Source organism: Culex pipiens, chromosome 3 (assembly GCF_016801865.2).
Source record: "Culex pipiens pallens isolate TS chromosome 3, TS_CPP_V2, whole genome shotgun sequence".
Taxonomy (NCBI): Eukaryota; Metazoa; Arthropoda; class Insecta; order Diptera; family Culicidae; genus Culex; species Culex pipiens.
This window is the reverse complement of record NC_068939.1, coordinates 170,457,061-170,482,408: the sequence shown is the minus strand read 5'-3', so window position 1 is coordinate 170,482,408 and position 25,348 is coordinate 170,457,061. Positions and strand designations below refer to the sequence as shown.

General features: G+C 45.0%; 3 protein-coding genes and 1 long non-coding RNA gene across 4 annotated transcripts; 3 read left to right on the top strand and 1 right to left on the bottom strand.

Moving 5' to 3' along the window:
* The first annotated feature begins 6,096 nt into the window (after nucleotides 1–6,096).
* LOC120423879 (uncharacterized) lies at nucleotides 6,097–6,831 on the top strand. Its single transcript, XR_005606294.2, has 2 exons — nucleotides 6,097–6,312; nucleotides 6,442–6,831. It is a non-coding gene; the product is annotated as an uncharacterized LOC120423879 (long non-coding RNA).
* A 2,138-nt stretch (nucleotides 6,832–8,969) lies between these two features.
* Nucleotides 8,970–10,952, top strand: LOC120423913 (RNA polymerase II-associated factor 1 homolog). Its single transcript, XM_039587897.2, has 3 exons — nucleotides 8,970–9,160; nucleotides 9,220–10,486; nucleotides 10,559–10,952. The coding sequence occupies exons 1-3, from the start codon at nucleotides 9,090–9,092 to the stop codon at nucleotides 10,865–10,867; spliced, it is 1,647 nt and encodes a 548-aa protein (XP_039443831.1). The 5' UTR covers nucleotides 8,970–9,089; the 3' UTR covers nucleotides 10,868–10,952.
* A 2,230-nt stretch (nucleotides 10,953–13,182) lies between these two features.
* On the top strand, nucleotides 13,183–15,679 carry LOC120423770 (uncharacterized). The gene is made up of 5 exons (XM_039587690.2): nucleotides 13,183–14,243; nucleotides 14,306–14,631; nucleotides 14,690–15,148; nucleotides 15,205–15,390; nucleotides 15,456–15,679. The coding sequence occupies exons 1-5, from the start codon at nucleotides 13,772–13,774 to the stop codon at nucleotides 15,564–15,566; spliced, it is 1,554 nt and encodes a 517-aa protein (XP_039443624.1). The 5' UTR covers nucleotides 13,183–13,771; the 3' UTR covers nucleotides 15,567–15,679.
* Nucleotides 15,680–22,543: 6,864 nt separating this feature from the next.
* On the bottom strand, nucleotides 22,544–25,314 carry LOC120423655 (uncharacterized). The gene is made up of 3 exons (XM_039587539.2): nucleotides 25,169–25,314; nucleotides 23,423–25,104; nucleotides 22,544–23,006 (listed from the first exon to the last, which is right to left on the bottom strand). The coding sequence occupies exons 1-3, from the start codon at nucleotides 25,170–25,172 to the stop codon at nucleotides 22,704–22,706; spliced, it is 1,989 nt and encodes a 662-aa protein (XP_039443473.1). The 5' UTR covers nucleotides 25,173–25,314; the 3' UTR covers nucleotides 22,544–22,703.
* Nucleotides 25,315–25,348: the final 34 nt, after the last annotated feature.

Genomic DNA, 25,348 nt, shown 5'->3' with positions numbered 1-25,348 from the left:
CGTGTTTCAACAGAATCTACTCCAGTGTGCCCTGTGTCCTGTGTCCAGCGAGAGTGCGACCATTGATGACCTGGCCGGTCCTGTTGCTGTGCCAACGGAACTGAAGAATGAATCTCTTTTTTTTCTGTTTGCCTGCCTTTTTGTTGCGTTGCTGAATAGTGTGTGTATTCTGGGAAAAAAGTAACACAGAAGAGTGACGGAGGCAAAAAAAAACGAGTTACGACTCTGGACCGCAGGGGGAAACTGGAACGGATGACAGTGTCCGTGCGTCGAAGGACTTGTGTGAAATTTATCTGATGACCTGGTCCGGGGATGCAATCTTTGTGCAATTTTCCATAAAAAAAAAACCTTTTCGTTTGAAAACCAAATTCACTAAATTGTAATTTTGTTGTTAAATAGCTGAAATACACAAAGAAGAGAAAGATTGAGACAACTTGACTCGAGCTTGAGACAACGTAACAAGGTGTTGAGTCGATTTGGCTCTACTTTTCATCAATATATTTTGGCAGTGCTCCCAGATTTGCAGTTGGTCTTGCAACTTGCAAATATCTCACTTATAATTTGTAATAAAGGGTTGATGTTATTTCCATAAATTTTTTATTAATTAGATGTAATTTCCATCAACTCAGAACAATCTCCCACCAAAGCAAATCTACTAATCCAAAATTACTAAACTGCAGGTAACCAAAGCATAGTTGGAATTGCCGTTATTTTTGTTCGAAAAAAATATTAATGTAGGGAGTATGGGTAATGAGTATTTATAATAAGATTGATATAATTCATAAGAGTTAGAGCGCAACAAAAAGTGCGCACCTTCATGATTACTGCCTTGTTAGCTGACAGATTGCGCATTGAGAGCGAGAGCGTGCTAGCGAGCTGCGAGATTCGAGCGAGAAAACAGCGAGATGCGCGCGGCCGGCGAAAAAGCGCATGAAGTTTGGCAAATCAGTTTTGTGCTTATTTTGTGTGGAATCTGTGTTTTTATTATAAAAGAAAATCCCCGATCACGATAGCACGTAAAATGAAAATTGGCAGTACGAAGTAATATTTTGTTCGCCCTCTACTGCCCAATTTTTTTTTCCAAGATTATTTTTTCAGTATTCAGAAGTTCATTTTGAACAACTTTTGTTCTACGAAAAACTTTACTTCTCTTGTTTTATGTTTTTCTTGTTTCATTTTTAGTTTTGTAATTTGAATTCATCTTATTTAGTTTATTTTTGTTTAGGTAGTACATATTTGGCCAATTCTACCACCTCCTATCTTTACATTTTGCTTGTTTTTTTAAATTTTATGCTACAAAATGGCATCATTGAGTGTTTTTGGGTTGTGCTGGGGGGGGGTGGGGGTGTTGGGGGTTGTGGGGGTGGTGGTTGGGGGGGTTGGTGGGTGTGTGGGGTGGGGTGGTGGTGGGTGGTGGTGGGTGGGTTGTGGGGTTGGGGTGGGGGGGGGTTTGGTGGGTGTTTTGGGGGTGTGGGGGTGGGGGGGGGGGGGTGGGTGTGTGGGGGTGGGGGGGGGTGGGGGTTGGGGGGGTGGGGGGGGGGGGGGGGGGGGGGGGGGGGGGGGGTGGGGGGGGTGGGGGGGGGTGGGGGTGGGGGGGGGGGGGGGGGGGGGGGGGGGGGGGGGGGGGGGGGGGGGGGGGGGGGGGGGGGGGGGTGGGGTGTGGGGGGGGGGGGGGGGGGGGGGGGGGGGGGGGGGGGGGGGGGGGGGGGGGGTGGGGGGGGGGGGGGGGGGGGGGGGTGGTGGGGGGGGGGGGGGGTGGGGGGGGGTGGGGGGGGGGGGGGGGGGGGGGGTTGGGGGGGGGTGTGGGTTGGGGGGGGGTGGGGGGGGGGGGGTGGGTGTGGGGGGGGGGGGGGGGGGTGGGTGGTGGGGGGGGGGGGGGTGGGGGTGGGGGGGGGTGGGGTGGGGGGGGGGGGGGGGGGGGGGGGGGGGGGGGGGGGGGTGGTGTTGGGGGGGGGGGGTGTGGGGGTGGGGGTGGTGGGTTGGGGGGGGTGGGGGGGGGGGGGGTGGGGTGGGTTGTTTGGGTTGTGGTGTTTGTTGGTTTGGTTTTGGTGGGGTGGTGGGTGGTGGGGGTTGTTGGTTGGGTTTGGTTTTTTGTTTTTTGATTTGTTATGGGCTACCATTTAACAGCTAGTGCTATTCTTTAGGCTCTCATTTTACAATAGTTCTAATGTCGACTGCTGTCAGTTTGCTTTGGTCGGAATAGGGTTGCCATCCGCCCGATCTAAGCAACCAAAGTTTTGTAAAAAAACAAATTTGAAGATTTATGTTCAGGATTTTTAACCCTTCCTACCCAGAACAAAGTCGAGATATTCACTTTTTTCTTGATGAGGTGCTAAAGATATTATCCAGAAATGAAGCAGCATTTTTTCGAGAACCAAACCAAATTTTTCTTTAAAAGATACGAGTTTTTCTTTTCCTTCCTTTTTGAACAAAAAAAAGGGTTGAAAATGGATTTTATGGCGATTATGGTTGCAGAACTAAAAATCTGTAAAAAAAAATAACACTAGAATGCACTTGACATGATTCAAAACAACAACTGTAAAATCAATAAATCGAAACCCATTGAAAACTGCTCCCAATTTTCCAAACGACGACGAACGCCTCTATTATGGTTCCCTAAACTTTATTAATTGGCTAGAATATCGTGTCATCTATTCCTGTAGTAGGTAGCAGGCTACGCCATTAGCCCATCCTTGCATGAACACCGGAGCGACAAAAGGCGAGGTTATGTTGTCGAAAAACAACCACCCCCAAAGCCTACTAGGCTTCTGCTGGCTGGGAGTTGCATTGCACGCCATAACTCTTTGTTTTGTGCCCAGATGTAACGACGGCAGACTCCCAAAGGTAGGCGCGACCTGGACCCAACATTTCGGTAAACATTCGTGGTGGTAGTTTGCCCTACAGAGAGAGAGAGAGAAAGAGAGGCGGAAACAGTACCAACTTCCGGTTCAACTATGCACCGGATTGATACCAGTGCTGTCCATGGTGCGGTTTCAATTCTCCGAGAACGACCTGCACACTGTCGGTAGCTATGGAGACGACCAGTGGTATTTGAATGGTTTAGGCACCGGAAGCTGAGCCCGGAATGTCAGCTCGTCGAAGCAGCATCGGTTCGGGCCCCCTGGCGGCCATGCTGCACAGAGTCGTGTGCCACTAATTAATATTCATGAGCTTATGGGTACGCGGAGGCTGGCAAATAATTTCGGCTATTGTGTGGGATCTGCTGTGGCCCAGAGCCTACTACGGCGAAACGCACAGGAATGGAGCCGTGTCTAATGTGGGGCTTTGCCTCGGGATACTTCACTTGGTTAATTTTGACTAGTGGAATTGAATGTTACCTCAACGTTGATTGACCTTGGATTTGTCTTCAGCTAAATGTCATTCAACGTAGAGGTAATGTTAAGTCAAAAAAAACTGTCAAAAACAGCACACCTTATAATAACAAGCATTGGTTAAAGAAAGAATCTCATTTTTCTTCTCTAACTTTGCAATTCAAAAGCTAACAACACTTTGATCTTGTTACACATATTGCAAAACAACTCAATTATCCGAATATAAACCTTTCCGGCGGTAGCGGCTTCTGCTGCAACTCATAATGAACTACCACTAAATTAGATTGAGGCCGATCAAAGTTTGTAAACAATAGGTAAACACACACGGTACTGAAGCGAAATTGAACTGCAAACCGTTCCCCTTAACCTAACCTCCCATTTGCGACAAAATCAAACAATAACGTTTTTGTTGTAAGTGTGTACGTGTGACTTGCTGTTACACGTCCATTGATCTCGCCCTGGTTTGTATGTGTGTACGGTAGCGCTGATGTCGGGCCCATTGTTAGGCGCAATAAATTTATGCATCCCCGATGATTCCATTTCCGGCCTCTCTGGGCCGCACTGCAAAATAGGGTTAGAATAGAGTTATCTACGTGCGCATGTATTGCGTGTACGTACACGAAAAAAAGTGAGGTTAAATTTTGTACCAGCCAGCAAAACAAATGGTGTGCTAGTGTGTGTGAGATCGGGCTTGGATAGCTCTATTGCTTGCAAACCAGTGCATCCAGCAGTCACGACCATCACAGCCAACTGAGACCTGGGCGGCGAGCGAACAATCACAATAGCACCAGGATGACAATAGAAAAAGGTTATCACACATGTACAAACGCAGGTGGTTGCTACGGTGACAAAGAAAAATGAATATAAATCTGGTTTTTATTTTTGACTTTGTCACAGTTAAGATTATGAAAAACTCCTGAGGATTACTGTTGTCGCAAAATTAACGGTCAAATTGAATTAATAAAAATTCACCACGGCATTTTTTAAACTCACCACTGCTCATTTCTAAGCGTACGCCTACGCACTACACACACAAAAATATTTCCTAATGTTACATCATTTATGATGTAACACTTTTGCACGTCATTAAACATTTAAATTTAAATGCAATTTGATGTAAATTTGCAACAAATTATACGTAAAAAAGACATGATTTTACGTGTTTACGTCGAATCTCAAATTTACATTAACTGAGTTTACATGTGATTCACTTTTTTCTGTGTAGGTATATATCTCTTCTATATTTTTTAATAAAAAGTTAAAGATTGACACTTTAGTTCAACCGGCTGCATTTTGTTCAAAAACTCCTTTAAATAACAGATACTGATCTGCCCAGGGATCCGGCCATCGACCTTCATCAAAAAAACGGTGATAAAATCTTCACACCAACATTTGCAAAGTTTTGCGAGTGGGCGCCGGAAGAACCCGGCGAGTCTTGGGTGAATTGGGCAAAAACATGACAGGTAAGTGCCGGAGCCAAATCTCATCTAATTAATCAAATGGAAAGTAATTAAAACTAGGTAAATAATACATGCAGCAATAAAAGCTTCGGGGAACGTACCTTTGCGTGAGATTTTTGTTTGAGAGAAAAACTCTTTTCTTACCCAGGTTTTTAAACGAAGATGGCGTTTGAATGGTGCACGTCCGAAATGTCAAAATCACGCAGTGGTACCAATATTCCGAAAAAAAGTGTGCCATGGCATGACAGTCACATTTGTTTCCTAATGTTGGTGCTACTGCGCGATTTTGACAATTGGGATATTCGCCATTCGAATGCCATCTTCGCTTAAAAACCTGGATCATGGCTTTCCACCTAAGGTACTCGCGATTGAGTGTGTCGTTATCTCTGACTCTCTCACTCCACTGACACTGACATTGTTTATGTTTTGGTTTTCCTGGCACGGTCCATTGTTCGTTTGTTATTGTTTTGGTTTTAGTGGCACGGAGTCATGCACTCACACTAATGCAAAGCAAGATCGCGAGTACCTATGATATACAGCCTTGAACCTGGATACTCTTTTCTTATACTCAAACCCCGATGGTTTGACACCAACTGTTGTCAAACGAACGGAGTCACTTTTTAGTTTGACACCCCTTTTACACGGAGTTCACACCCAAAAAACGAAAACTCTGAAGTTTTTTGAAAGGTCCAATAAACCAAATTGGGTCCTAAAATGACTCTTAGATTGCTGATATTATTGTTTACAGCGATAAAGCTTATTTTTCTGAGAACAATGATCCTTTGTACGAGCACAAAAAGTTTGAAATGGATTTTTAAATCAATTTTGAAAAATTAACCTCGCGGTCCTTCTTGACAGAAAAGCTCCTACTTGACAGCTTGTTCCAAGGGGACCATAGTTGATCGATCGAAAAAATGTTGTCTTGTCAAAAAAAAATTGCATTAAAATAAAAAAAAGTGATCAGAAATGGTTTTTAATCGTGTTTTTTACCGTTGTACATAAAAATTGACATTGGACTTTAGTACCCAATTACCATTTTTTTTGCTTTTTGGGTGTTTTTGCAACCGTCTTCAGTCAGGGGTATTAGAAAACACCCAAAAAGCAAAAAAAACTGATAATTTGGTTTATTGGACCATTTCAAAAACAAACTCCAGAAATGATTATAGAGCAATTATTCTCTGAGATTTCGGTCATTGGTTTTTTTTTTTTTTTGTATTTTTTAATGGGACTGACACTTTTTTGGCATAGACTAATTAAAGACTAAACACTCCGAACATTTTTTTTCAAAAAAAATATGACTCATATGCTGTGAACCGCGTGAACCACGTTGAACCGCATCGGCTTACCCCCCGTATGACAGATTTCCTTGGCCGCACTGCCTTTTTCAATTTTGCTTTGTGCTGTTTTGCGCGCGTATCGCATCGAGGCGCGATCGTGTTTGTTTTTGTTTTCGCATCAGCTGGACGGCGGAATTTTTGTTTTTGTTGCAGAACTCCTTCGATTATTATTCAAACAAAATGGTAAGATTTAAGTGTTTTTAAATAGCACAAGATCAGTTGAGTAGTTCAAACTCTTCTTGCGATATGAGGATTTGAACATATTAACCGGATTTTCCTATCTTAAGCGAGAAATCATTTGTCTCTTTCCAGGGAATTCGCTGTCATGTCCTTGACCACGCCCGTGCACCGGCCTCCCAGATAAATGGAGCGGGGTCATTCGGTGCCCACTACCACCAAAACAAGTTGAAGGAACTTCAGTTGGAAAAGCAAGAACTGGCGGAGAAGAAATGCTCGAGTGAAGGCGTGAAATGACCAGGCTGAAGAGTGCCGTTACCGTTCCTCAAGGACGTGTGCAAGAAGAAGGCTTCCCTACCAACGTAGACCCTGCGACCAAGAAGAACCGCATCCGCGAGGGGAAGGCCCAACCTGGGGCTACCGCAGCCAAGTCGTCGACTTATGTGTGGGTGTATTTGTGTGTATGTTACTGATGTAAATTTGTGGTTAAGTTTGAATTGAAAATATATAAAATTTACAGCTTTTTGTCGATGTTTTAATCAAATATGCCGTTTCCCGAGCTGTTATGTTAGAACCTGGTTTTAAATTCCTTAGCCACAGAAATGTCTTTTGATGACCGTGACTTAGCAAAATACAATCATATTGTTACAAGTCTTTTTCATTGTAAATTTGATTGTAAATGATGATTGATCTAATCAACACTCTAGACATCTTTTTTTAGTTTGAATGAACTTTTCGATTGAAGATTTAATTGATACTAAACAACTTAGAGCTATATCAGTTGGAACCTTGGTTGGAAATGTCCTGTAAGGTGGAGTTGGACAGCATGCTAATCAGGAGGGCTTGCGTCTAAGAAAAGCTTCAGCGTATCCTGGTTCCGATCGGTTCAAATACGTTCGATTCTATGACTTTCCCCGGGGTTCCGTGTACCGGAACCGGAAGCTTTCACACCGACCACCATCGTGTTCATTCCGGCAAGCTCACAAGCCTTTTGCAATCGTTGCTCTCGCGTGCTTAATTTCTTGTGAAACCGGTAATCGGAAGTACCAAGGGATGTTACATGACCGCATGCAGCACCTGCTGATCAACCCGGAACCGATGCCGAATGGCCATTTGTTCCATCGGCGACTTATTACGAAATCGACGGAAATAGAAGGCAAAATTAAAATTAAATTAAAAAATTATGGCGATCAGCCTGAAAAACCTGTCGGTTGTTCCGGTTCTCCGATATTATTGGGATGGCAAATGCATCCTCAAATAAATCGAATGTGTGTGTTTGTTTAGATTCACAAATCAAAACAAAAAAAAAGAAACGTCAGAAAATCGTCAGTGGAGCCAGTTCTTGACATTTTGAGCTGTCATTTTTGACAGTGAACCGGCCGTGCCGAGGGGTCATAAAAAGGTTGAGTCATGGTTCAGATCCCACTGTATAGTCTTTTATTAGTCTATGTTTTTGGTGCCTTTGGTATGCCCAAAGAAGCCATTTTGCATCATTAGTTTGTCCATATAATTTTCCATACAAATTTGGCAGCTGGCCATACAAAAATGATGTATTGATCGAAAATGATGTAATGATGAAAATTCAAAAATCTGTATCTTTTGAAGGAATTTTTTGATCGATTTAGTGTCTTGGGCAAAGTTGTAGGTGATTTTTTATTTATTTTTTTGTCATTAAAACTTGATTTGCAAAAAAAAACACTATTTTTAATTTTTTTTCATTTTTTCATATGTTTTAGGGGACATAAAATGCCAACTTTTCAGAAATTTCCAGGTTGTGCAAAAATCTTTGAGCGAGTTATGAATTTTTGAATCAATACTAACTTTTTCAAAAAATCGAAAAATTGGTCGCAAAAATTTTTCAACTTCATTTTTTGATGTAAGATTGAATTTGCAATCAAAAAGTACTTCAGTGAAATTTTGATAAAGTGCACCGTTTTCAAGTTAAATCCATTTTTAGGTGACTTTTTTGAAAATAGTCGAAGTTTTTCATTTTTTTAAATTAGTGCATATGTTTGCCCACTTGTGAAAAAAATATTTTTGAGCTGAGCTGAGAAAATTCTCTATATTTTGCACTTTTGAACTTTGTTGATACGACCTTTAGTTGCTGAGATATTGCCATGCAAAGGTTTAAAAACAAGAAAATTGATGTTTTCTAAGTACCACCCAAACAACACACAATTTTCTAACGTCGATATCTCAGCAACTAATCAAATTTAAAGTGTCATAGCATCGTGAAAGTTTATTTAGAGTGGATTTAGAGTTTTGATTTAGTGCTTCTGGTTACTTGGGAATGGCCCTTTGTACGATTACAAAGAGTTTAAAATGGATTTTTAAATCAATTTGGAAAAATTAACCACGTGGTCCTTCTTGACAGAAAAGTTCCTACTTGACAGCTCGTTCCAAGGGGACCATAGTTGATCAATCGAAAAAATGATGTCTTGTCAAAAAAATGCATTAAAATGGAAAAAAGTGATCATAAATGGTTTTTAATCGTGTTTTTTACCGTTGTACATAAAAATTAACATGGGGTTCGTTTCAGTTTCATAGTATTATTTGCTCTGACTGGGTTTTCACCCCGAAAAATCAAGGTTCTCTAAAAAGCTAGGCGTCCCTCTTGCGCTCGCCTCTACTGTTACGTCACACTTTGACAGCGCCGCTGTCAAATTACGCTCAAGCTGTTTGTGGCCGCCGCGCGTCGTCGAATTGAAAGTGCAAATCCGCGGAGGAGGAAGGAAAAAAAAGCAACGCTCATCCAGATTTTCGTGAGTTCCGGCCCCCCCGCGATGGCCCCCACAATCCAGAACGGCTCGAACGCGGCCGACAAGCGGGCCGTGGCCCGCCCCCAGGAGAAACGGTGAGTATTGTTGAGGTTTTGAGGGGGAGGTTTGTTTATGAAAGTGTTTTTTGTTGCAGGTCGGAACTGATTACGCGGGTTAAATACTGCAACACCCTGCCGGACATTCCGTTCGATTTGAAGTTTATTACGTACCCGTTCGAGAATGACCGGTTTATTCAGTACAAGCCGACGTCGTTGGAGCGGAATTATCGGTACGAGGTGCTGACGGAGCATGATCTGGGGGTGACGATCGATTTGATTAACCGGGATCTGTACCAGATTGACCATTTGGCGGTGCTGGATCCGGCGGATGAGAAGCTGCTGGAGGAAGATATTCATACGCCGCAGGATTCGATGCGGAGCAGTCGCCATGCCAAGTCGGTTTCCTGGCTGCGGAAGTCGGAGTACATTTCGACGGAACAGACCCGGTTCCAGCCGCAGACGATGGAGAAGGTGGAGGCGAAGGTCGGTTTTAACGTGAAGCAGAGCTTGAGGGAGGAGACGCTGTACATGGACCGGGAGGCGCAGGTGAAGGCCATCGATAAGACGTTCGAGGACAACAAGAAGGAAATTACGGCGCATTACAGCAAGCCGGGTGTTGTTCCGGTGGAGGTGCTTCCGGTGTTCCCCGACTTTGCCAACTGGAAGTATCCGTGCGCGCAGGTCATTTTCGACTTCGATCCGGCTCCGATCGGCAAGAACGTGCCCGCCCAAATCGAGGAAATGTCCCAGGCTATGATCCGGGGCGTGATGGACGAAAGTGGCGAACAGTTCGTGGCGTACTTCCTGCCCACGGAAGAGACGCTCGAGAAGCGACGTCGCGATCTCGTCAACGAAACGCTGTACGAGGATGAGGAGGAGTACGAGTACAAGATGGCCCGCGAGTACAACTGGAACGTCAAGAGCAAGGCCTCGAAGGGCTACGAGGAGAACTACTATCTGGTTCTGCGCCAGGACGGCATGTACTACAACGAGCTGGAAACGCGCGTCCGGCTGAGCAAACGTCGCCAGAAGGTCGGCCAACCGCCCAACAACACCAAGCTGGTGGTCAAACATCGTCCGCTGAACGCCCCGGAACATCGGATGCAACGCTACCGCGAACGCCAGCTGGAACCACCCGGCGAGGAAGACGAAGAGGACATCGAGGACGAGGAACCGGAAGAGTCCGAAGAGGAGGAGCAAGAACAACTCCCGGAAAGCCAGGAACCCGAAGGGGAAGACAAGCGCGAGGGCGACGACAACGGCGAAGATCGCGGCCGAAGCCGCTCCGGAAGTCGCTCGTCCCGCTCGCGCTCCCGGTCTGGCTCCGGAAGTCGCAGCCGCTCCGGCAGTCGTGCCAGCTCGGTAAGTCCCCACCCACAAAATTTCAAAACAACACAACAACCCTTCAACACCCTTCTTGATATCGCCCAACAGCGTCGCAGCCGCTCGGGAAGTCGCTCAAAGTCCCGGTCTCGCTCGCGGTCGCGCTCCCGCTCCGGGTCCGGTTCGCCGGCCGGAAGTCGCAAGAGCCGAAGCCGCAGTCGCAGCGGTTCGGCGCGGTCGCGCCGCTCCGGGTCCGGATCGGGGTCGGCCCGCAGCAGGTCGGGCAGTCGGTCCGGGTCGGGCCGAAGCCGGTCGGGCTCGCCGGCATCCGGCGGGGGAAGCCGGTCGCGCAGCCGCTCGGGAAGTCGTTCCGGCAGCGGGGCTGAAAAGTCGGCCAAATCCGGCAGCGAGAGCGAGTGAGCGGAATTGGGGAGGTGCGATCATTGTGAATTGTAATCTGGACGGAGACGATTTTTTGACTAATAAAGTTTATGGTTCTACGCAATTTATGGTGTTTTTCTCTCTTTTTAGAGAAGTTTGAAAGAATTTCCTGAAAAAAACGCTCAAATACAAATTTAAAAAAGTGCCTGCAAGTAGTCAACCGCGTGCATTGAACCGTTGAATGCCACAGTTGATTTTGTTTAAAATCAGCTTTTTGTAGCACAGACACGAACCTCGTAGTGCGAGCCCAGATTGACAAATGGCTTTTAAGCTTTTTTGACAGCTAATCAGACTTTCAGCGCTGATCATCAGTTTGTTCGTGCTTTCTAAAATTACCAGTCACTTTGCAAGAAGATTACGAGCCGACGCTGCAATTTTTTCAAAATTTGACATTTTGGCAGTAGTGGCCACAATCCGAAGTGGCCGGAGGCCCCGCGGATGTTCCGATGGGGGGACATTTGCCGGACCGTAAGAGTTGGGGCAATATGGGTATCAAACTTTATGGTTTTTGATACTGGACATCAAATTTCACATTTTGGCAGTAGTGGCCACCACCTGGAGTGTCCGGAGGCCCCGGGGATGTTCCGATTGGGGGAACTTTGCCGGACCGTAATAGTTGGGGCAATATGGGTATCAAACTTAATGGTTTTTGATACCGGACATGAAATTTGACATTTCGGCAGTAGTGACCACAATCCGGAGTGGCCGGAGGCCCCGGGGATGTTCCGATAAGGGGACATTTGCGGAACCATAAGAGTTGGGGCAATATGGGTATCAAACTTTAGGGATTTTGATACTGGACATGAAATTTGACATTTTGGCAGTAGTGGCCACCACCTGGAGTGTCCGGAGGCCCCGGGGATGTTCCGATGGGGGGACATTTGCCGGACCGTAAGAGTTGGGCAATATGGGTATCAAACTTTATGGTTTTTGATACCGGACATGAAATTTGACATTTCGGCAGTAGTGACCACAATCCGGAGTGGCCGGAGGCCCCGCGGATGTTCCGATGGGGGGACATTTGCCGGACCGTAAGAGTTGGGCAATATGGGTATCAAACTTTATGGTTTTTGATACCGGACATGAAATTTGACATTTCGGCAGTAGTGGCCACAATCCGGAGTGGCCGGAGGCCCCGCGGATGTTCCGATGGGGGGACATTTGCCGGACCGTAAGAGTTGGGGCAATATGGGTATCAAACTTTATGGTTTTTGATACCGGACATGAAATTTGACATTTCGGCAGTAGTGACCACAATCCGGAGTGGCCGGAGGCCCCGGGGATGTTCCGATAAGGGGACATTTGCGGAACCATAAGAGTTGGGGCAATATGGGTATCAAACTTTATGGTTTTTGATACTGGACATGAAATTTGACATTTTGGCAGTAGTGGCCACCACCTGGAGTGTCCGGAGGCCCCGGGGATGTTCCGATGGGGGGACATTTGCCGGACCGTAAGAGTTGGGCAATATGGGTATCAAACTTTATGGTTTTTGATACCGGACATGAAATTTGACATTTCGGCAGTAGTGACCACAATCCGGAGTGGCCGGAGGCCCCGCGGATGTTCCGATGGGGGGACATTTGCCGGACCGTAAGAGTTGGGCAATATGGGTATCAAACTTTATGGTTTTTGATACCGGACATGAAATTTGACATTTCGGCAGTAGTGGCCACAATCCGGAGTGGCCGGAGGCCCCGCGGATGTTCCGATGGGGGGACATTTGCCGGACCGTAAGAGTTGGGGCAATATGGGTATCAAACTTTATGGTTTTTGATACCGGACATGAAATTTGACATTTCGGCAGTAGTGACCACAATCCGGAGTGGCCGGAGGCCCCGGGGATGTTCCGATAAGGGGACATTTGCGGAACCATAAGAGTTGGGGCAATATGGGTATCAAACTTTATGGTTTTTGATACTGGACATGAAATTTGACATTTTGGCAGTAGTGGCCACCACCTGGAGTGTCCGGAGGCCCCGGGGATGTTCCGATGGGGGGACATTTGCCGGACCGTAAGAGTTGGGCAATATGGGTATCAAACTTTATGGTTTTTGATACCGGACATGAAATTTGACATTTCGGCAGTAGTGACCACAATCCGGAGTGGCCGGAGGCCCCGGGGATGTTCCGATAAGGGGACATTTGCGGAACCATAAGAGTTGGGGCAATATGGGTATCAAACTTTATGGTTTTTGATACCGGACATGAAATTTGACATTTTGGCAGTAGTGGCCACAATCCGAAGTGGCCGGAGGCCCCGGGGATGTTCCGATGAGGGGACATTTGCCGGTCCGTAAGAGTTGGGGCAATATGGGTATCAAACTTAATGATTTTTGATACTGGACATAAAAAGTTGCATTTGGCCATTATCTGAAATTAAGCAGTTAAAATATGCTAATGCTAAGCAGTTAAAATATATTGCTTATTAGGCAGGAAGTAATAAATAGACTACTGCAATGCACATTTTTTTGTGCCACTGTGAAAATCTGTTTCTGGAAATTTAGAATAACTATCTCGTAATCATTAAGAGCCCTGTAAAGGGTAGTTTTTAATGTCTGCTGTTCAAATTTCCTTTACTGCCGCCGATTGCTTGCAACAGCCTTGCAAAAACATTCCCGCATCTTAGTAACTTTCGAGTGGTGAAGGAAAGTAAATTGATTTCACTTCGATTTCTATTTCAGCTCCACTTGCAATTTCCGTCCCCTTAGTTCGATAGGACGGTTATTATAAGGGGGGAATTTGGACCGGACATTCTAATCGAAAATTTCAACAATCATCTTGCAAAGTTCTTTGTCATACTGGTCATGTGTAACATAACCACCTGCACCTTTTTTTGCAAGCGATCACCCGGACAAAACTCCGTTGATTCTCGTCGACCTGATGCACATCGACAAGCTCCAGCACGGACAGCCCAAGCAGAACCGCTACCGGAACGCTTGCGGTCCCAATCTGGCCCAGCTGGCACGGATCGAGTCGGTGCTGCAGTTTCTGCACCGCCAGCAGTGCCGGCTGGTGTTCTTTGTGGCCGGTCCCGACAACCGTGACCTGCAGCAGGACGAACATCTGAACGAGTTCAGGACGTGCCCGAAAGACATGCGCTACGATCGGGACATTGAGCTGATCGATGCGCTTTCTGCGCCGCATGTGAACTACCGAGAGGCGGTGGACCGCTTTGGGCACATCCCGACGGATCGGATTCTGTTCGATTCGATCGTCAAAGTGGCCAAGAGGTACGGCAGCATCGTACACGCGTTGACCAACGTGCGCTCGCTGGAGATGGCCCGATACGTCGTTGATCATCCGGACACGCTGGCCGTGCTGGGCAAATTCAGCACGATTCTGTTGACCGCGGGTTAGTGTGCGACGATCTTGGAACCATGTGACAATTGTTGACCGAAATCTCCGTATTCACAGGTGTCCCACAGCTTAAGCTTTGGTACATTCCGAATCTGAACCTGAAAACGATGACGGTGACCGAGCTGAACGCGCGCTCAGTTTGGGACCAGATGAATCTCGAGTCCAAAGAGAAGCGCTTGCTGATGGTAGGTTTGCTCCCGAGAGCGTTCGTCGGTTACCACAAAACCAGCAACAAGGTGAGTGCCACTCACAAACTCGTCGCTGCACTTCCGCCGGAACTCGGCGAGGATCAGTACAGAAGTATTGTCGAAGAGCTGTTTGAACCAGATAGGTCTGATGTCACGTGGGAGGGCTTGAAACACTTTTGTGAGATGTACGATGTGGTGAGCGGTTATAGATCTAGCAATTTAGCTTAAATTTAACCCCTGAAATTCATTTCAGAACCAAATCACACCTTCGGAACAAACGGACGAACGCCTAACGAGCTTCGCGTACGACATCACCCACAACCGGACGTCGATCATCACGGTCATGCTGAACGACTACCGTTACTGGACGGAGCGCAGCGTGAACTTTTACCAGCTATCTACCCGTTTCTACCGTCGACTGGCCGGAGTTGTGCTGAAGCGAAGCGGTGCTCCCACCGAAGAAGCAGTGCAGCGACGAATTTTCATCAAACGATCGCACGAGGACGGGTTTGAGCACGTGCTGATCGACGTTGAGTTTCCCGACTTTGATTTTGAAGGCGGTGGCGAAGGCGATTCTGTCACGGAGACAAACTTTGCCTGCTTGAAGTTTATTCTGGATTTCGAGGACATGACGGCGATTAGAGCGTTTGCCGAAGCGGACATCAACCGCTGGAAGTTGCTGGACTACGTGACCGTTCGGTTCATGATCAAGGTTAGAAAATCGCGCGATGTCGTCATCTTTTCTTAACCAACTTTCCCCTATTTCAGGAGCAAATGATCTCCGAGGCATTGGCCGCCACGATCATGACAGCGGTGGAGACCTCTTCCGGCGAGACGCCGAAACTCGCCACCAAGCTCAACCTGGACGCGTTCCACGCCACCTTCATGTACGTCCGCTGGCGATACTACGTCCGCGAGGCGCTCGTCAACGCTGGCTTTCCGGATGCGTACGTTGTGAGTTTGGCTCTTCGCAACGACAAATTTGCAATGGGGTTAAAGATTTTTGAACTCTTTTTCAGGACGACATGTGCCGCCTGGACGGATCGCGGCTGCAAATGTTGGTTCAGCGGCGGCGACGAAGTCGCGGTGGTTTGGATGCTCAGAAGAATGCCCCTGCAGCAGTGGTTTAGCGATCCCTTTACAAACTACGGTTTACTAATAGGTGTTCATTCACCTATCGAACGCGATCTTCATAACAGCTGAATATTAAATAAAAAGCAGACTCTTTGCTCCACCTCTACAATCTGTCTCCCGCGGAATATGTTGAGGTCGTCGGCGTACAATAGCTTGTGCTGTTGTTAGGCGAGTTAGTCGACTTGTTAACGCTTCTCCCTGGTGACGACCAGGCGGGAAAATCCACGACGATTTGGTTAGTGTGTCGTCGTCGCTTGCTGTCGAATTTGCACAAACTCAGGTCGTTTTGGGCAGCTCCGATTCTTCGTCGAATGGTCGCCACCACAGTTGAAGCATTCGGCTTCGATGTTCTCGTTGATTGTGTTGCAAGCTTAAGTTTTGTGCTCACCTCCGCAGGTTGCACAACGACTCTTGATGGAACAGTTCCTTCCACCATGTCCAAACTGCAAGCAGTTGAACATTGCGTCACGTCACGGTGCACTGGACGATAACGTCACAGACAAACGGACGGGACACTCGAAGGCCGAACCATCGCCCTTCGAAAGCGGTTATTTCAAATGCAATTTTGTTTCGGCATCCACTCACCCGGCGCTGCTGTCGTGACAGCTCGCCCGTCTTTTCTCAGTGTGTGTGATGTGTTTTTGTTGTTGTAAAATTGAGCGTGAGCACATACCGACGTCGTCATGCTATCTTGTCGCACCCGCCATTTTGACGTTCCGAGAAAAACGCGTTTTAATGTTTCACCTTGAATATTCAAAAACAAAAGCACGCAATGTAAACAATAACAAACACGTTTTGCTTGGCTCACCATTCTGTGCATTGTCCCAAAGTTTGGTTGAAGTTCGTTGCTGGAGTCCCGAGTTATAATTACATATGTTTACGGTAGTCTAGCTTGTACGTGCGACAAACGCATCCTGACTTTCCTGGCCTGAAATCCCTTTGGCCTTTTGTCGCACTTACATCAATTTTCATGGAGTGACAAGATAGCACGACAAGATTGAAACTACTTCCATATGTAAAGTGACAAAAATGCACGGAGTTTTTTCGCTTTTTGTTGGATATCTCAGGATTGAAATCGAATTTTGGGGATCTGTGAAGGTCAAAAGGTGAGGCATTGTGAGCTGCACAAAATGGCGTTCTTAACTCAATTTGGCCCAAAATGCACGTACGACAAGTTAGCACGATGGCGTCGATACGAGACAAATGAAAACATAATAAAACATAAAAGATTTCAGGAATTCTACTGATGATCAACAGTCTAGGCTTTGCGGGACAAGATTGGGACAGTTTCGGGCCAGATGAACGGCTGACTAGCAAGGAAATAGCACACTATTAACCAGGTAGGCCTGCTGATGTCGATGTTGCTGCTGAGGCACCCGCTACTGCGGAGAAAGCTGGATCCTGTGGTGGGGTTATGTCGAGGGTTATGTCCTTTGGAGTAACTTAAGTTACAAATATAATTACATAATGTTTTAAATTTAATTTTTCTAGTTTTAGACTTTAAGAATTTATAATTTTCTGTTTTTTTTTTAAAGAAATTTTCAATTATTGATTTCTTAATTTTGTTTAAAATTGTTGTTTAAAGTTTTTGAATATTTTTTTTAATCTATTTCATTTTAACTTTTAAATATTTTCAATCTTTTTATTTTTTCCTCGAAAGAACCTCAAGCGCGCACACCGTCAAACGTGCTCATACCGAACTGTCAACTTTTCTTGGGGGGGTCACGAAAAGAACACGCAACATTTCTTGACCGCGTTTCTTCCGATCAGCATACCGTACTTAAGGCTTGATTGTCTCACGCATACACTGACATGACACATGACAGTAATGCGTTTGTATTGGTATGTTTGAGCTACGTTTCGGCATCAGCTCACCAGGCAGCGCTGGCGTCGCCGTGATTTGGTGGTTTGATATAGGACGATGGATTTCAAAAAATATTTGTATGGAGAGTCTCGTCTGTTTGTCTGTCACGCTGGTTGGTCGAACAAACGTTTCCCAATCAGTCAATCGAGAGACGTGAGATTGATGTATCTAAATTTACCCCCACTCCACCTCATAATTTTTGGATCGTCGACGAGGCAAAAAAAAAGGTTGATCCCGAAAAATCATTCTGTTGCTGGACGTCGACGAGTCAGCATCAGGAGCAGATGGCCTGGTGGCTTTGGAGCAGATGGCATGGACCAGCCAACACATGCCAGCCGGTATTAGAAGGAGTCGATGATTGGAATTGGTCACCACCTGGAGTGTTCGGAGTCCCCGGGGATGTTTCGATGGGGGGGACATTTGCCGAACCATAAGTGTTGGGGCAATATGGGTATCACAATTTATGGTTTTTGATACTAGACATGAAAAGCATTTGGTCATTATCAGAAGTTAAGCAGTTGAAATAAATTGCTTACTTCAGGCAGGAATTAAAAAATCGATTACTGCGTTGCAGATTGCTTTATTCCGCTGCGAAAATCTATTTCTGGAAATTTAGAAACTATTTCGTAGTCAATTAGAGCCCTGATAAGGGCTGTTTTAATGTTTGCTGTTAATTTACTTTGCTGCCGCCGATTGTTTGCAACAGCCTTGCAAAAACATTTCTGCATCTTGGAAACTTTCGAGTGGTGAAGGAAAGTCGATTGATTTCACCTTAATTTCTATTTCACTAGCAATTTCCGTCCCCTTAGTTCGATAGGACGTTGATATTATTTTTTAAAACTCTGCAAATCAAACAGCCTGTTTCAGGACCATGAAATTGATCACTAATCTTGCGTAATTATCAGAGAATCTTGGGGAAATTTGGACCGCACAATGTAATCGAATATTTCAACAACCATCTTGCAAAGTTCTTTGTCATACTGGTCATGTGTAACATAACCACCTGCACCTTTTTTTTCAAATGGCTATTTTTCTGCTCAAAAACAAATAAACTGATGAAACAAATAGTCAAAATTGTTCAAAAGACTTCAGTTTTCATTGTTTTGTACAAAGGGTTATGAAAATTTGTGAAAAATGTGCTTCGGCTCTAATACCCAGTCGCGAAATATTCTAGCAGAGCCGGTTCTGTCAGAATCCTGCTAGAACCATGGAACGTTTCTGCTAGAATGCTGTTAGAATATACACCTCTGTTAGAACTCTGCTAGAATCCTGCTAGAACGCCGTGATTCCGGATAATTTTTCGGAGCAGCATACACTAAGCCAGCATTTCCATGTGGTTGAACGGGTTTAACAGGACGAACTAGTTGAAGCGGTGCCATCCGTCTGTTCCAGAAGCCGGTTGAGATTATGTCCGTTGGGCTGCTGCCGGAATCCAGGTTCCTGCGGGGAAGTTCCGCCGTGAGCACATGTGGTTGTTTCTGACTTTCGTAAATTTCAACAAGCCTTCCGGAAGATGCAACAGTGGAGGTAAAATTAAGGATTTTTTTTAAAAACTTCAGTGTAATCGAACTATCAACATTATGCTTACCAAACTCCGAATGGCCAGGTGACTAACGGAACGGAACCGGTGCCAAATTTCTTTAAAATCATTGAAAGATTGCAACTTTCATTATAAGATGGCGGTCACATTGCGGTTTGGCGAAATTGACGTCATTTTCGACAGCTTTCGCAAATTTTGCTCTGTCAGAAAATTCTGGCAAAATTCTTACAGAATTCTGGCAGGCCTGTTAGAACCATTCTAGCAGTATTCTAGCAAAACCAACTCTGCTAGAAATTTCCGTGGCCGGGTAGGGGGTCCTTCCTTTATCGATACACTGCTTCCACTTCAGCAACTGGAGATTCAGTGCCGACGATCGTTTCCATTACAGGGTTGTTACGGAAAAGTCGAGAAAAAATCCTATCCAGATCCGCGCCGACCCCAAAACCCAATCCGCGCGAAATCCGCGCCATATAAAAAAAATCGCACAATCGACAAACATAGAAGAGAGTAAAAAACTAATGAAATTTTAAACGAAAAAAGAATAATACAGAAGGCATTTGGATCAGTACCGTTGATCAGTTGTGGATTCATATTCCACCTGTACCAAATGGAACCTTTTTGCCATTTCTGAAGCAATATTAGCATTTTTGCAACACTTTAAATATAGTTGCTTTAAAAAGAAATTCAGGAAAAAAATTTAAATTCGAAAATATAAAAACTAAAAACTATAAAATAAATCACCAAATTATAAAATCAAGGGATTTAGTACTTGATAATTCTCGCCAAAACTTTACTCGGGAAAATCGAAACACGAAATTTCTATTATTTTCTTAACTAAATTTCTCTATACTAAAATATGACTCCGAAAATGATCCCAACTAAGAAAATGGCAAAAAATAATAATTTAAAAATTTAATAATTAAATCATTCAATAATTTAATAATTAAATCATTTAATAATTTAATAATTTCATAATTAAATAATTTTATAATTTCATAATTTAATAATTTAATAATTTAATAATTATATAATAAAATAATTCAAAAATTTAATAATTTGATAACTTAAGAGCGAGTTTTTCACCGATGTGAAACAGGTCGTATCGAGGTGCTCCGATTTGGATGAAACTTTCAGCGTTTGTTTGTCTATACATGAGATGAACTCATGCCAAATATGAGCCCTCTACGACAAAGAGAAGTGTGTTAAAACGGGCACTGAAGTTTGAGGTCCAAGAAACATGCAAAATCTTAAAATTGCTCGCATTTTCGTAAAACTTCATCGATTCTAGTTCTTTTAGATGCATTCGAAAGGTCTTTTGAAGCCCTTCAAAATGTGCAATAGACATGCAGGATTGGTTTGACTTTTTCTCATAGCTTTTGCAAATTACTGTTAAAAATGGATTTTTTTAAAACCTTAATAACTTTTTACAACAGCCTCCGACACCCATACTCCCATAGGTCAAAAGTTAGGGAATTTCATGGACTATAAGCCTACAATATTAACTTTTTGGCCAATCGCAGTTTTTCTCATAGTTTCACAATTTTTCTAGAACAAACATTTTACAACGTTAGTTTTTGTCCTGTAGGCCTCCATAGCGGCACTTTTTGGTCTCAATTTTGACATATTCGGAATCCTCAGAAAATTTTACATTAGATTGAGGTGTTTGAATTTTTTATTTGATTGAAAAAAAATGCCATTTAGAATTAATTAAAATATTATTTAGCATTTTGTCGGATTAGGGGTCAAACAAGTTTTCGCCTACTTGATACAGCATTTGACGTATTGATCATAGGGTAAATAAGATCTATTTCTTTCTTCAAAAATGATTTATTTATTTATTTTTTAAATCAAAATTATAACTTCAACACTTCTAACTTACGTGAAATTGTCCGAGGATTCCGAATATGACAAAATTGAGACCAAAAAGTGCCGCTATGGAAGCCTACAGGGCAAAAATTACCGTTGTAAAATGTTTGTTCTAGAAAAATCGTAAAACTATGAGAAAAACTGCGATTGGCCAAAAAGTTAGTACTGTAGGCTTATAGTCCATGAAATTCCCTAACTTTTGATCTATGGGAGTATGGGTGTTGGAGGCTGTTGCAAAAAGTTGTTAAGGTTTTAAAAAAATCCATTTTTAATAGTAATTTGCAAAAGCTATGAGAAAAAGTCAAACCAATCCTGCATGTCTATAGCACATTTTGAAGGGCTTCAAAAGACCTTTCGAATGCATCTAAAAGAACTAGAATCGATGAAGTTTTACGGAAATGCGAGCAATTATAAGATTTTTCATTTTTTTTGGACCTCAAACTTCAATGCCCGTTTTAACCCACTTCTCTTTGTCGTAGAGGGCTCATATTTGGCATGAGTTCATCTCATGTATAAACAAACAAACCCTGAAAGTTTCATCCAAATCGGAGCACCTCGATACGACCTCTAGAACAAACCGAGCAGAATCTACAAATACTGCCTCTTAAGAACTTTCTTAAAAAATTAAAAATTAAAAAAAATCAATTGTAATATTTTCTTAATTTTTAAATTTAATAATTCGTACTTTTTTACGTTTATTGAGTCTGTAAGTTTTGACAACTTCAAATTATGAATTCTATTTTTTTTATTTTTTTTTTTGAATATGTAAATTCTGAAATTTCAAATTGTTGAATTCCAGATTTCTTTTTTTTTTTTAATTTTAACATTACATTTCGCTTTTAGACGGAGACTTTAGCAGATTTCTAAGTGGATTTCGTAATGTTGTGATGATTGGGATTAGAATCAATTCTACCTGAATCAGAGTGGCAATAGAATTTTTATTTTTTTCAATAAACCAAAAATTTTAAAATTTAAATTTTTATATTGAAAAAACATAGAAAATCTAAAAAGTTTCATAGCTTCAATTTTTTTAAATCATGAGATTTTTCGATTTTTTTTATTTTGATTATAATAAAATTGATATTTTTTTGAATTGTTAAGCAGATGTTTTAATAATAATAGTTGTAATGTTCGCAATTCGTTGTTGTAATGTTGTAATGTTATGTTAAATTTATATAACAAATCTCAATACATTAAAAAAATCGCTCCTTGAAGATTATTTCAAAGTTTCGTATTAAGAAAAAAAAACAATCAATAATTTTTAGAAGAAAATTTTCTTCATTAACAACTTCTTAGAAATTGATGTTTTCGCACTCAACGAAAAAGATTGAATTTATTTAATTGCTAATAATAATATCCTTTGTAATTTGAAAGAAATTCTATCGTTCTCAATTAATTTGTTTATCAAAATTGCTATCCGCGCGAAATCCGCGCCTGAGCAAAATTAGCCAGCAAATCCGCTCCAGATCCGCGCGATCCGCGCCGTTCGTAACAACCCTGCCATTATACCTTCTAGAATAAGCGGCAGCATGTTGATAGGTCTGTGGGGTCTTCAGGTTTCTTGGATTTTGGAATTACCAGGGTATTTTTCCATGCGTCCGGAAATTCCACAATTACCCGTTTCGTGGCGTTTTCACGCCAGCAAGGGAAGAGGTGTGAAAATTAGGGCCTTTCTTTCGTAACTCACAACACCATTCCGCCTCTTCCGTTTCACTGAATCATTTATTAATACACACACAACACAGCTGTGCTAGCTGTGAAGCGAATTGAAAGTCAATCTTAATCGTAAGTTTGTTTGTTTAAATGTTGTTATGCAATGTTTGTGTTAAGTTTCTCTCCAACTTATTTGTTAAAATAATTCCTTTACGGATTCGCCCGCGGAGCAGCCGCTCCTCCAACGGCACCCGCTCCACGTGGCTTCTTCCTGCCGCGGATGCGATTCCGCTTGGGGAAGGCTTGCCCGTTCCCATTTGGCCCCGCTCCTGCTCCCGGCCCCGGGTTGCGATTGTTGCTGTTGTTGCCGGTGTTGTTGTTGTTGTACGGTGGTCTGTTTGGAGGTGGGCCTCCAACCGGGTTACGCCTAAAGCTGCTGTCATCTCGGCGTCCGCCGACCTCTAGGAGTAGATCGTCGCGCTGCTTGTTCCAGTGGTACGGCTGGGGGCGGTTCTGTTTTGGGGGATTTTTTAGAGGGGGAGGAAAGGGTTGAGATGGTTAGTGAGAAGCTGTTGTTTTGGGGGTAGAATTTCTGCAGAGAATTTTTTTGATTTGGAGTTTGATTTCTCGGCAAAAATCCTTCGATTCTACAACAGTACGAAAAACTACGACTTTTGGTATGAAATGTGCTCTTTGGTAAAGGTTGAAACAGGAAATAAATGACTGAATTGAAGTCGGTCCGGCAGCAGCGGTTTAAGGTCTTCTAGGAAAGACACCTGGAAGCCGCAAATAAAGATTCTAGCAGCCAATACACACCTCCAAAAGGAATTCTATGGATCATCCGCGGTATGTTGGATCGACCTGAAGATCCAGGAGTCGCCACACCAGAAGTAAAAGAAAGATGGCATCGCACATGGTGCGGAACTTACCCTGATGTTGCCACTGCCACCTGCGCCGTCTCTCGGTCCGTGCCGAGGACCGGGCGAGCTGACGCCATCCAGCTGGCGCGCGTACAGATTGGCCAGCTCCTGCTTCAGCTTAATGATCTTGTCGATGTCATCGAGCGGCCGGGTCGGACCACTTCGATGGCCGGACCGGGACCGCTCCGGGCGACGCCTCGGCGGGGACGACCCACGGTACGGGGATCTGTCGCGGCGCGGCGGTCTGGGCGGCAGAGGTTCCCGGAGATTTTTGGCACCTGCGCCGCCGCCGCCGCCAGCCTGATTCGAGCGATAGTTTTGCGATCGGGGCGCTTGTTTGGCGCCACCTTGTCCGGCGCGATTCGGAACTGGATTGCCCCGGCGGCTGACTTGCTGCTTTCGGTCAGCAGCGCGGCCAGGTGGGCCTTCGCGACGCTTGTTTTTAAACTCGGCCAGGGCTTCCGCTTCGGTCTTGAGCCACAGATTCCACATTTCCGGGATGACGCCATGTTTCAGCGACCGAAGCAGGAAGTTCCGTGGTCGAGTTTTCACGACCTTTGGCTTGCCTTCGATCCACTTTAAAATTTCCTCCTCGACGTCCTGCTCGACGAATCGCTGCCGCGAGACCGGTCCCTCAATGGGGGACGCCTCAATACGACGATCTTCGGCAAACAAACTCTCAAAGTCTTCAAAAGTCTTGTCAAACTCGACCAGCACTCCGTCCAGGTCCTGCTTGGAAACGCAACGGACTTCGCCGTACCGACGCAGATACTGCTCCAGGTTCGACTCGGTTTCGAGCTTGTCCTCGGCCTTCAGGTGCTTCAGGCGCCACGACTTTTGCTTCGAAAACAGATCCGGCGTACGGCCGCTGTAGACGTTCAGCTTGTGGCCGTAGTACGACTCACGGTTGCACCACTGGATGGCCCGGTTCGCGTCCTTCTCGGTGCAGAAATACACCAAAAAGTCGTACACCCCAACCCGCTTCTGGTAGTCGTTGAAGAAGCTATCCTTCCAACGGAACACCATAAACGACGGCAATCCCTTGGCCGCAAAATACTTGTGAACCGCGTGGATGCAGCTCGTATCCGTGTCGAACTTGTTAAACAGCCGGAAGTTGCTCACGTACACGGGCCAAAACGAGGCCAGCGTCCAATCGTCTTTGCAGCGCGGATCCTTCTCCGTCGGCCGGAAGTCCTTCTCGCGGTACGTCCTCGGCGCCTTCTTCGCCAGCGGACAGTCCCACTGGCGCGACTCGCCATTCTCGTCCAGATCGCTGTCCGCGTCCGAACAGTCGGCCTCGTCCACCACCGTCATATCGGCCATATCTTCCGGCACGGCATCATCCGGTTCCGCCACCTCCGCCGTCTTCTTCACCACCTCAACCTTCTTCAGCTTGGCCTCCAGCTCCGCCAGCACCGGCTTCTGGTCCTCGTCGTCCGAGTCCAGCACAATCACGTCCTCGTCATCCGCCGGATCCTGCCCCTTAACACTCACCGACGATTCCTGTAAGCCATTTTCCTCACCCTCTTTCTCCGTCGTCCCCAGCTGCTCGTCCGCTCCTTCCTCCCCGTGCGCAGCCGCTTCGGCATCGTTGGCTTCCTCATTATCTCCGACGCCACCACCGCCGCCGCCGCCGCCATTGCTAATCGACGAAGCTGACTCCTCAAAGCACAGCACCTCCTCGGACGTGTCTAGCGAAAAATACGAACGAGTTCTTACGTCTACTCCACTTCCCTCCGCTCCCCCGGTACGTACCCATTGCGATGCGATGTAGTGCGGTCCGTTTCCGGTGGGTTGATCCTGGATATTCTCGGAACTTTACCAGCAGCTTGCGGCTTCCACTTTTCACACCTTTGAAGAAAATTCACGCTTTTGACAGTTGCGATCGATTTTGGCAGGGTCGAACTCGCAGGCAGCGAACGTCACAAACGGTAC